General features: G+C 38.8%; 1 protein-coding gene across 5 annotated transcripts in view; it reads right to left on the reverse strand.

Annotated features, from left to right (window-relative positions):
- The window catches only part of CUNH16orf71 (chromosome unknown C16orf71 homolog), a 35,632-nt gene that overhangs the window by 21,863 nt on the left and 1,283 nt on the right, over positions 1 to 12,486 (reverse strand). For 3 of the 5 annotated variants that reach the window (XM_027839367.1, XM_027839365.1, XM_027839363.1), the window contains exons 2-4: positions 7,996 to 8,184; positions 4,334 to 4,432; positions 1,214 to 1,744 (exon numbers count right to left, since the gene is read on the reverse strand). In XM_027839367.1, coding sequence (XP_027695168.1) covers positions 1,214 to 1,744; positions 4,334 to 4,432; positions 7,996 to 8,130 — 765 coding nt within the window. In that variant the 5' untranslated portion in view covers positions 8,131 to 8,184. Of the gene's footprint in view, positions 1 to 1,213; positions 1,745 to 4,333; positions 4,433 to 7,995; positions 8,185 to 10,347; positions 10,366 to 12,486 lie in introns of those variants that run through there. The other 2 variants (XM_027839364.1, XM_027839366.1) reach the window with 2 other exon arrangements.

Raw genomic sequence — 12,486 nt, forward strand, 5'->3', positions numbered from 1 at the left:
TCATCTAGTGCAATTCCTTTAGGTTAGAGAAGAGGAAACGGAAGCCCAGAGAGTTTAAGTGATTTATTCAAGGTCAGACTGGTAACTAATAAATAGCAGAGTACGGTCAGACAAGCAGGGTCAGGATTTGAATGAAGGTTGACTGCAAATCCATTGCTCATTAAATGCTCTATTCAAGCTAGATAGAAGCTACTGTATAGTTTGTTTCAAAACTAGCTTGTTTATATGAGTTTTTAAATGTTTGGGGAAAACTGGGTTTGAACTCTTTAAAAAATAGGTTTACTGAAGGAGGTTATGAAATTCCACTGTTTCAAAAGAAATGATTTAACGTTAATCAAATATTCCTTAGAAGGGACCATAATTGGGTAAATAATTAGTTTGCTAAGTTAACTTTTCTGCTAACTCAGTTAGATGGTCCCATGTGCAACTTGCAGGGTAGAGGGAAAAACCAAGATTGAAAAGCTGCATATACATTGTCTACTAAGACACCCCAAACCCACAGAATGGCTTGAACCAAGGATAAGCTTGTTTGAACCAGCACTGCAGGATTTATCTTCTGCTTTGTGTTGCTATTTAGGGGTTCTGAGTTACTTGAGGTTAGGAACCATGTCTGCCATGTCTTTGTAGTCCTTACAATACTTGGACTAGTGCAGAGTACACGTCATAGATTCCGTAAATATTTGTTTAAAGGATTTAATGCTGGAAAGATCGTCTAGTTGAACCATTCTGCCACCTACCTCCAAAACACACATTTTACAGATAAAGGAACCTCAAGCCCAAGGTCACACTGCACATGGCAGAACCTGGATCTCCAGACTCCATAGCCAATGCTCTTCCCTCTTCAGGGAGTAGTTTGCATGTAATTGAATGGCACTGTTTCTTCTCCCCAGGGCATACCTTTCCCTCTTTTCTTTCAGCAAATAATAAGAGACAACAGTAGGGGGTTATACCAGGGCCTACTTTGCCAAAGGCTTAGACATTTCACTTTAAAATGACAAAGCTTTAAACATGGAGAAAAATAAGTTGGCCTGATTTAAGGAATGTGTTCCTCCTCAAACATGGATAGGTACTAATTTAACGAGGTCAATCTTTGATTTAAGATGTAGAAAACTGGATTTTCTTAGAATTAATGTAATAATAAATACTAGGATCAACAGTGAGCTCTCATCACACAGCGAATACAATCCAGGAGATACTGTTTGCTGGGGCCTACCTCAAGAGACTGTAGTTTCAAGCCTTCATGTTTGGCTGGCATCTTTTCTTTCATATCCTCTGACTCAGTGGGTTCATGGGTTGTGGGTTCTGTGAATTGTGAACAACTTAAACTTTCAAGTGGAAACTTCTTGATTTCCTTGCAAAGTATGTTCTTCTCTATCATCTTTCTTCTCTCTTTTCTGATAGCTTTTATGCTTGTGGAATCTGACTCTTCAGAGGAAGATAAATTACCAGTCCCTAAATTGTCAGTTGTGAGACCTTTTTTATAGGTTGAAGTTGAGAATTCTTCCTCCTGCGGTCCAGTGATAAGAGCCTGAGCACTAGATCTAAACAAGTCCCAGTCTCCTTTCTGCCACTGGGCACTTTTTTCAGTGATCCTGAGATGAATGCCTGTTTGAATTTCTTCGATGTCTGCAAAAGCTGGACCAATCAGCAAAGGCTTGCTAGCGTCTTTCCCTTCAAGAATGGCTGAATCCTTTATCCCTCCATACCAGTTCTTTCCAGTGTTTATCACAGATTCCAGAAGCTGCTACCAGAAAAAAAAAAAGTTACGTGTTATAAGTACACTAAAAAAGAATCTAAGGTAATCTAACTTCTTTTTATCCTAATATTTTTGCATTGTTCAGGTCCTCTAGCTTGTGGAATATCTCTGTTGATAACTCATGTTGGCACTTTAGGCCCCCTAGTCTGGGAATGCAAAGTGAAGCACCAAAAATAAAATATGTACAGGGTCCTTTCTTTTGAAGTCAGTTTTTATACAAGGTACTAAAAATAGCTTCATTAAAGCTACACTAGTAGTTGGCATAACATTCTGAGCTCCTTGGAATGTCTATAGGCCCTGCACAGTTAAAGTAAAAAGCTAAACAAATTAAAATTAGAACAGGGTGTTTCAGGTTCTAAATTGCTGATCTGGAGACTGTCTATCTGTCCTGATGGTTTGTAAACTGCCCTTTTTAAAAATGTTGGTACTGAGATAGAAAGTATATACAAATTATTATTTCTGGAAACAGAATGTGCTAAGATTTAAGATGCCTCTGCCACAAAATACAAAATTTCCAGAAATGCTGCCCCAGAGACAGTTTAATGATACTCTATTACAAATGCTGCAGTTTGGAAAACTTACTTGACTATGAAAATAAAACAAAAACTACACTATTGTATCTTCTGATTTGAGATTACTAAGGCTGTGAAATTTACATAATGAAAACTATTGTTTTAACCAGGGTCTGATTTAAAACAATTGAATCTATGGTGATATGCATAATATTATTGCTAATAGGCAGTAAATAAATACAAGTTAATAAATGAACAGTATTATAAATATAAACCTAGGAATACTTTATAAAATACCCATCATAGATAAAGCTGGGATGGAATAAGAAAAGAGAACCTTGGCCAACAGAAGGGTTAGTTATTCTGCTAGTTAATAAAACTGTTAATGCAATAGAATCTACTGATGTAATTTATTGATATTCAACTTTTAAACAGTCGAAATAAAGGAACATTAAAGTGAACTGGGCTGTTTCCACCTAAACCTGTTGACTTTAAGGAACAAGTAATCTATTGTGTTTGGGCATTAAGGTAAATTGGGTACACGTGATGTTGATAGGGTATTCGAGGCACTGCCATATCATCAGAGATTTCTATTCCAACGATGGAATGTTGTCATTGTTGGCCAGTGGGACATAGAATCATATGAGCATAAATTCATAGCTGGAAAAGACCTTAGAGGTTATTTAGCTCTTTCATTTTACAGATGAGGAAAAATGAGGCCTAGTGTGGTTAAAAGATCTGTCCATGATCACACAGATGCATGATTACAGAGGCAGGATGCATCCTCAGGTCCCCTGACTCCAATCCAAGGCTCCTTCCACTGTACCCTCCTGATTTCCCATGATAATGAGTTAGTATCAGATTCATCTGAGGAATGATGATGATAATTATTAACATTATTATTACTGATAATATTAATTAAATAAGTAAAGCAGATGTACTGACTCAACTCACCTGGCCTATCAAGTGATTTTTAGAAGAGACTAGCTGGTTCTTCATTGCTGTTTAAACATATACAATAAGGCTGTGTCTACATGACAATACAACATTTTAGAAGTGAAGGCAAGTCAGCTAAAATTTTTTTACTGAAAACAAGAGATGACTAGGTTTTTGGTTTGTTTGTTGTTGGGTTTTTTTTTTTTGGTCTTTTTAAAATCTGGTTTAGGTTGTTGGCTAGTGGCTAAAACTAATTAACAGCCTGCGGAAACAGAAGGTCTGAGGCACCAATCCAGTAACATTCTAGCCCCCAGCAGGGTGCTACTGATTAGCCTATTTGCCATGGAGATGATGGGTCTACTCAAAGAGGTTTTCTCACTCTTCAAATAATTTTGGTGCAGTCCCAGGTAGATATATGGCCCCCAAAAAGGATCTGATCAAAACAATGAATTCCATAGAGACTATAATTTAAGTTAATAGCTAGAAATAGCTAGAGCATGACTTAATGCCCTGTCATCCTTCAGGTACTGTATTCTATCTTCTTTATGCTGAATTCCATTACTCTTTCATGGTTCTGATTTGTAGCAACAAAATGGCTGCCATCATAGTATACTTAGAATATAAAGTAATTTTATATAACCATAAAAGTAAGTATTGACCAACAGGGCCTGCACCTGTATGAAAGTGAACTATAGGAAAATAAGAATATAATTTCTTAACTACTATATTTATTTGCTTTTTTTTGTATACTTTATTCATTGAATGTTGATTGATATTGCATATTAATAAAGAACATACTTTATTAATGTATGCATGAATGATTCTGTATGTTATTTTATTTATGTTAATTTTAGTTATCATTGTATTCTTATAGTGGTATTACAAAATAAATATCTATTCTGTTAAAAATTGAAATATGACCCACAACATTGACATTATTCTAATGCTTAGTGTTACTGATCAGAAACATTTTTTAGAACTGATAGCAATTTTCACATGTTGACAAGGTTTTCCAGGTTTGGGTTTTTCAATGTTGGGTTTTACACACAGAGAAAAAGTGGCTGGGTCTTGGAGAATCAAGGTCATAAAGTAGAAAAGTAAAATAGGAAAGATAGAGTATAAGGAGAACCTGAATGTCTGGGTCATCTGCCAATTCTTCAGTTAAGTCTGGAATCAGATTTTCTTCATCTCGCTGGAAGATGAATAATTCCCCATCTTCCTCATCTGACTGTCAATAAACAATGGACAGTTAGGATCTTCACAAATAGAAGTGGTTAACAGGGCAGAAGCTGCTGGTCTTTTAGTTCTCCCTCCCAGCCCACACTTAGCAGCTCAATCCAGTGACCTGCACAGAAGAGCGTCTGAGAGCCCTAATCTGTAAGTGATGAGGATGACAAAAGTCAAGGTAAGGAGTATCACAAGCACATTTTCTGTAGCTTTTGTTTTTTTACTCAGCTACTTCCTGAAATGGAAATGGAAATAGAGCCATCTGGTGGCCATCACATATCTCCAGCTCTATCTTCCATATCACCAAAATAAAAAAAGCAAACAAACCATTAGTCCATTCATTCATGCAAAAAATATATATCATTAAGTACCTACTGTGTGCAGAGCACTGTAGTACACATTGGAACATATCTAAGATGAAAACCTGATTTAGAGCCAAAGTAAAATATTCCTGATAGTGAATAGTGACTATGCTACTAATTTTTGAATCTTATCTACAACAGGGTTTCCAAAAAGAAAATTGCCAGTGATAACATGACACATTAACAAGAAGCAAATGGTTTCTGTGATAAAATAATGGACAAGTCAGTCAGATAAAGGTCCGCTGGAAATTTTAGTCAACAACTATGTCCTCCTATGCTGAGGACTAGCCACATCTTGGACTTTTGGAATCACAATGATTGCTCAATACCTATCAATACTTACAACTTAATACCTGCCATAAACCATAAAGGAAGTCCCCAATTTACAAACAGGTTATCTGGAAATGATCACACATTTCCCCACAGAAACAATTCTACAGCAACACACCCCTGAAATGACTGACTCTTCATTTGTATGGATATATGTTAAGTCTAGGAAAACCTATACCAACTACGGAGGGGGCAGTGTGATGGTATGAAAGGTCAGTGGTCAGGAGATGTGTGTTTGAATTTAAGCTCCAGCTCATACTAGCTATGTGCCCACAAGCAAATCACTTCCCAAAGCCTTAATATCCCAAGATGTAAAATGTGTATAATAACCCTCACACTACCTACCATACAGGGTTGTCATGAGCAAAGTGCTTTGAAAGCTTTGTAAAGTTCTATATGTAAACTTTTAATTATTCAATAATCAGGCCTAATAATAATTGTAGTGGTTGTGTCTGGGTATGCCCCTAGAAGGTTCTGGTAAGCCCTTCCTCCTTCCTAAGACCAAAGATTTAAATGAGGAAGGGACTTTAGCATTTACCTAGTAGTCTCCTCATTTTATGGATGAAGAAACTGAGGTCAAGAGACTTTTCCAAAGTAAAAAAAAAAAGGAACAAATAGTAGAGCTGAGATTCAAACCCAGATTCTCTGACTTCAGTGTTCCTCCTGTTGAACCAACACAGCATCCAACAGGTAGACAGCAGAAAGGTCTTCCTGAAGGAAAGGACATTAGAAGCATGGAGGATTCTCCCTGGGGTAGATGAATCACACATAGACATGGAGACCCTAGGCTGCACTGCATACCCACAGGGAGGACCACGTATCCATGAAAGCCAAACAGGGAACCATGTCTGTGTAGGAAACACTGATATCAGAGACATGAAGGGATACAGGTGCTGCTGCCAGTCAGAAATGTGAAGGATTAACAATAAGGAGACACAATGAGGAGGAAGGAGCTGATCCTGTTCCTTTACTGGTACTGTGAATCACATGGACCATATCTGTCCCAAGGAAAGGTGGGACCAACAGAGGGGAGGGTTGTTTGATTTTTCTAGCAATTATAAGTTCTTTCTCTTTCCAGAGAGGGATTGCTTGGGGAAGAAGAGAAAATTGTATTGTATAGGTCTCTGAAGAAATGAAGGATCACCTGGAGAGATTGCTTGACTTGTTAGCAACCCTGAGAGAGAAGGAGAGTTATTTTGAGTGTTTATGAGCTTGAGCAAAGTCCTTTTCATTTTATAGTGGGTTAAATAAAACCTACCCTATATTTGATGCTTTGTTACCTTGATGGCCCTCACAGAAGCTAAGAGCTCTTGCAGAGAAAATAGCCAAATTCTGATATTTCTAAGGGAAATTAGGGTAGGTGTAAATTTAGCTAAACTCTGTTCCCAAGAGAAATTCTGGGGAATTACTGAGAAGCTCCCAAGACAAACTCAGGCCTGTGTGCATCCAGTGCTAGGCTTGGGTTACACAATCATAGCCCATTTCTGCGTAGATCTTTAAAGTCTGCAAAGTGGTTTCCTCACAATAACCACGTGATCCAGGTAGTACAAGTTTTATTCTGTCCATTTTACAGAAGAGAAATCTGAGGCTCTGAGAGGTTAAATGACTTCCCCATAGTCACAGGGCTAATCAATCAACAAGCATTTATTAAGTACCTACAATGTGCCAGGTACCGGGGATGCAAAGACAAAATCGACATTCTAATGACGCGGACAGCCGATACCTAAAGTCAAAGCTGGGATTCAAACCCAAGTCTCCTGACTCCAACTCGAGCCCCCTTTCCACTCTGCCTCACTGCTTCCCATTACAGTGACACCATTACGGTGTCATTTTCCTGTAATGGATAACCTGTTAGAAATGAGAGTCTCAATTTATGAAAACCGAAAAGGAAGTACCTTGTCATGAAAACAGTTTCAAGCTGTGTTCAAAAGCTGCTGCTGATACACAGCACTTATACCTCAAGCACTCACTAATTCAAGTAACACCTAAATTGAGGTGTGATAGCATATGAAGGATAATGACTATTTGCCAGGAGAACAAATATAGTTTTAGGAACTCAGTAACACCTTAGCTGTCTGGAGTTGGTTAGCAACCAAAGAAGCGTGGCAAACAAATGAAGAATGTTAGATTAGCATTCGTCTATCCCAACTTATTATCCTTTAATAAAAACTATCCTTTAACTTATTGATAGGGAAACAGAGGCCCAAGAAGGATAGGTTCCTATCTTTGCAAATGGCCTACATATGAAAATAAACAAGAACATTTTTTTTTTTACAGAGAGAAGCTTTATAGAGAATATGGAGCTGAAGAAAACAATTGCTATCTTGTTATTCTTTGCCTTAGAGAATTTGTTGTAACTTGATCAGCAAAGCACTATGGGTCATTCACTGGGACAGAAAACAGTGCTACCATTTAGAACGTTCCTTTGTATAGAGTTCATCCCAGTGGAGCTTTGCCACTAGCTGCTGCCAAGGGCCATCCTCATCTTCAGTTCAGCATCATGACTTGTAACATGAATTCTCAATAGGATGCTTGGAAGCATTGAAACGTCACTTAGGAAAACCAAGCAACAGTAAATGAACTGAGAGAATGACAATGAAGGATATGGAAAAAAAAAAAAAAGGCAGGGGGTGGGGTGGGAAATAAAAGAAAATTGAATTAAGAAAAGATTTAAGGACAACAAAATTATTTATGCCAAGTTGAAAACATGAATATCATCTAATTTACAATTTGTGAAAATTTATAAAAATTAAAAATTAAAAATAAGACTTGCATACATAAATATGGAGAAATGCTCACTTAAGTCAATGTTCTGTTCATCATAGGAAAAAAGTTCTCTGACCTACGGAATCTACATTGAGCAACTTCTTACCGAGGAAGAATCTGAGTCAAAAGATGGGAGCTGTTCTTTCACTGAAGCCAAGATAGATCCCCATATTGATGTATCATATAGGCAAGGCAATTGATTTTGGCCAGTGGGATGATCTTGTTTATCATTTGATGCCATAGGAAACAACTGCCATGCAGATACCCCATGCACATGAAATCACTTGAGGATAACCTAAAAAAAATAAAAATAAAAAACAAAAAAAGAGGAGGCAAGGCAAGAAAACTGTAATAGAGTACCTACATAAAGGTCAGAGTTTGGATGACTTAATTATAAAATTTAGAAATCCTTAGAAATGTCATCTAATCTCTTCCTCTTAAAGACGAGGAAACCAAATTCCACACAGGTAAAGTATTTCTATAAAACAGAGGGTGGTGTTTGGTCCAAACCTGTGATTTCATCAGTGTGTTGAACTCCCAGCGTAGATACTCCCTCTACCAATGCAGATTAGCAACTGTGAGAATTGCCTTAGGGCACTGAGAAGTCAGTCAATCTGACATGTGAGGCAAGGCTGAACCCTGGTCTTCCTACCAGACTCCAAATATGGCCCTCTATCCACTGCACCAGACTGTTTCAATCTCTTGCGATCATATAGAACATTAATAGCATGGTTGTGCTATTTCCCCAATTTCAAGACCAGACATCTTTCTATTGTACAACACAGGATCTCCTGTCTTCCCCAAAAGATCTAGGAAAGACTTAATTCACTTAAATTTATTAAACACCTACTGTGAGGATGGATTCTGAGAAACAGATGGCATAGTGTAAGGGGAACTGGCCAGAAAGGCACGTAGATCTGGGGTGCAATCCTGCCTCTGATACATACTAGCTAAGTGACCCAGGTAAATACCTTAATCGCTCTGGGCTGTAGACCAGAGTGTCAAACATGGTACTGCAAATTGCTTTGTGATCACACTTCCAAGCGGGGCCCACGGTAGATTAAAATATAATTGGGAAATAAACAAAATAAGTAAAAATTCAACAGAACATAATAACATTAATAGAGGGGCAAGTAGGTGGCACTGTGGATAGAGCACTGGGCTTGGAGTCAGGAAGACTCATCTTCATGAATTCAAATCTGTCTTCAGACACTTAACAGTTATCTCTTCCACATCACAGCTTTCCCCATCACAGTTTCCATATATTGCAGATTGGCATAACAAATTAAATCGGAATTCTTAGGGAGTAGGCAATATGTGAAGGCCAGCAGATGACACAGAAAAAGTTTAGAAACTCAGAAATGCACAAAATATATGTATAGCATTGTATTATATCAACATATTTTATCTTTTAATGCCATAATAATTCAGACTTCTCTGGTACAAAGGGAGGGCCAAATTTTACGTGGATTTACCAGATCATCAGGCTGCCACACCCTTAACCCCTCGATGTGGAAGGGATAACTGTACTAGCTATGTGACCCTGGACAAGTCATTTAACCCTGTTTGCCTCAGTTTCCTCATCTGTACAATGAACTGGAGAAGCAAATGGCAAACCATTCCAGTATCTTTGCCAAGAAAATCCCAAAATGGGGTTACAAAATGCCAGAACAACAGTAACAACAATGTGAACAAGTGTTTTTCTAAGTCAGTATGCGACCTGCAGGGATCCTTGGGGAGATTTAGTGGCCTTCCTTCCTATTTGAGTTAGATATCACTGCTTTAGGCAACTCTCTAAGACCTAGAAGGTGCTGGTCTCCAATGCTAGAGGGAGTTTCCTCACCCAGGAGAACCTTTTTCTTCTAATTTTTCATTCTTTTGATTTTGTTTGACTGATTCTTGATGTCTCATAGAGTCATTAGCTTCCACTTGCCCAATTCTAATTTTTAACAAATTGTTTTCTTCAGTTAGCTTTTGTACCTCCTTTCCCATTTGGCCAATTCTATTTTTAAGGAGTTGTTTTCTTCAGTGTGCTTTCTTCCACTTTGTCAAAAAATTGTATTTTTAAAGGAATTGTTCAATTTTTCTTCTACTTCTCTTACTTGACTTTTAAAATCCTTCTTGAGCTCTTCCAAGAAGGTTTTTGGAGCTTCAGACCAGTTTATATTCCCCTTTGAGATTTTAGATGTGGGTATATTGACAATGTTGTCCTCTCCTGAATTTGTGTTTTAATCTTTCCTGTCACCATGATACTTCTCTATGGTCACTGTTTTTCTTTGTTGGTTCTTGCTCATGTTGTTTGCCTTTTTTCTGGCTTTTAAAGTTGACCTCTGCTTCTGGGGCACAGGGGGTACTGACCCAGGCTTCTTGTGCTGGGGGCAATGGGCCTGGTTACTGGTTTTGTGTGCTGGGGCCTCAGGTGTTGGCAGCTGGAGGCTGTAGGTGTCTGGTAGCTTACCTGGTGCTGAGCTGAAGCTGGTGGTGGTGGCTGGTATATGCCTAGTGTTGGTGCTTGCCTGCTCCACCACCCTGGGGCTCAGGATCTCTTGCTGGTTTGCTGAGATGGGGCTTGCCACTGGCTTGCTGGGATGCCTCCCATCCTGTACTGGTCCCCTTCAGTCACAGCAAGAGGGATTTTTCCCATTAATCCCATTAGCCTCCTGAGCTAAAAGACTGCTGTACCTCATCTTTCTGCTGGCTCCACTATTTCAGGATTTTTTCTGGGACAATATTCTCTGGGTTTTTCAATGTCAATAAGGGAGGGTGAGAGTGACTTACTACTTTCTCTACCATGTTGGCTCCCGAAAGTCAAAATAGGTCCAGGAGAACCTTATATTAAGGAAACCACAGGTTTAGCTCTTATTACCTACTAAGCCAAATGCTGGGCTTGCTGCTGGGGATACAAAGACACCTTCCCTCCTCCCCCTGAAAAAAATAACCCCTAACTTTAAAGTACTGATCATGAGGAAACATACACAATAAGTATCAAGTACACATATATACACACAGAGAAAACAGTCATTTAGGAAATGATGGAGGGAGAAAACTAAGGGTGGTGAAAAGGGGAGGAAATCATGAAAGACCTTGTGAGGACAGTGGCACATGAGCTGTATTTTGAAAGAAGGTTGGGATTCTAAGAGGAAGGAAAGAATTCTAAGAATGAGGGATAGTCTATGCCAGGGGTGGGGAACCTGTGGCCTTGAGGCCACAGGTGGCCTTGAAGCACCCCTTCCCACCTCCCCTTTCTGTCTATGCAAATGCATGGAGGTAGAATATTGTGCATTGGGAACCACAAGCAGGCCAAAATGACCAAAACCCAGAGTATCCAAATGGGGACTAAGGTACATCAGGAAGGATAGTTTGCAACCAGATTATGAAGGGCTTTAAATGCTAAAAAGTGGAGCTTATATTTTATCCTACAGGCAATAGAGAACCACTGAAATTTCTTGAGCAAAGGCATGGACATAAACATATGGCAGGGGAGTTCAATGACCAAGCTATTATAATAGTTCAGATGAAAGGCAATAACTAGAGAGAAGGAGAGGGATGTTAAAGAGTTTATAGAGAAAGAATTGACAAAACTTGGCAATTAATTAGATATTAGTGGTAAGGGAGTGAGAGAGAGTGGACAGTCTAGCATGATGCTGAGGTGACTGGAACAATGGTAGTAGAGAAAGAGAGAAATTAGGAAAAGGGCTGGTTGTCAGTTGAGGTGGGGAATAAGGAGTTCCATTTTAGGCACTTACAGGATATCTAAGTAGAGAAGTCCAACAGGCATCTGATGATATAAGACTGCAATCTTACAAAGATGAGGGCAAATGGGTTGGGGGGATAACATCACACTGTAAATCTGACAGTCCTCTGGTATAATGGCTGTTTATACTAATAGATTACATTATTTTGGCCAATCATGGCATGATTTCTTTGAATTTCTTTTATATCTTTTTCTTGCCTCAGGCTGGAAGGGCAGGGGTTACAATCCAATCTCACTACGGATTAGCACAAGAACTCAGACTTGCTCTGTTTCCGACCTGGGTCACTTTATTCCTCCTCAGGTAACTTGATCTCCTGGGCTCACTATATTGATGCCAAATTTAGTGAGAACATCTGATAGGTTCAGCCCACTACAGCTCAGAACTCTCAAGCTCTAGAGATCCACCAACTTTAGTTTTCCCAGAAACTGGGATGTATACCAGCATGGCTGGCTCACCCGTGAATTTCTTTAAAACCCTCAAGTCAATAAATAACATGTAGTATCAGAGCACAAAGGCTAACACAATGTTGGGCACACAAACATGTATAGAACTGAACTCACGTATTCTAGTTGGACATAGTAAAGAACTGGGGCTCCTTTTTTATTTATTATTAGACACTACAGGGAAAAAGTCAATTCACTTCTCTGGGGCTTAGTTGCTTACCCGTAAAATGAGAGAATCGGGCCAGATAATCTCCAAGATCAGATGATATTTTAGCTCTAACATTCTATGAGGCTATGAAACTGGGGTTCTGTCATGTTTGCTAAAATTTTAAGAATCTGAGACATTTCTTGTAGGGATATCTCAGAAGGCAATACTTCTAGATCTGCTAAATCACCATT

This window comes from Vombatus ursinus, unplaced genomic scaffold, assembly GCF_900497805.2.
Source record: "Vombatus ursinus unplaced genomic scaffold, bare-nosed wombat genome assembly UNPS02014832.1, whole genome shotgun sequence".
In the NCBI taxonomy this organism is placed as follows: Eukaryota; Metazoa; Chordata; class Mammalia; order Diprotodontia; family Vombatidae; genus Vombatus; species Vombatus ursinus.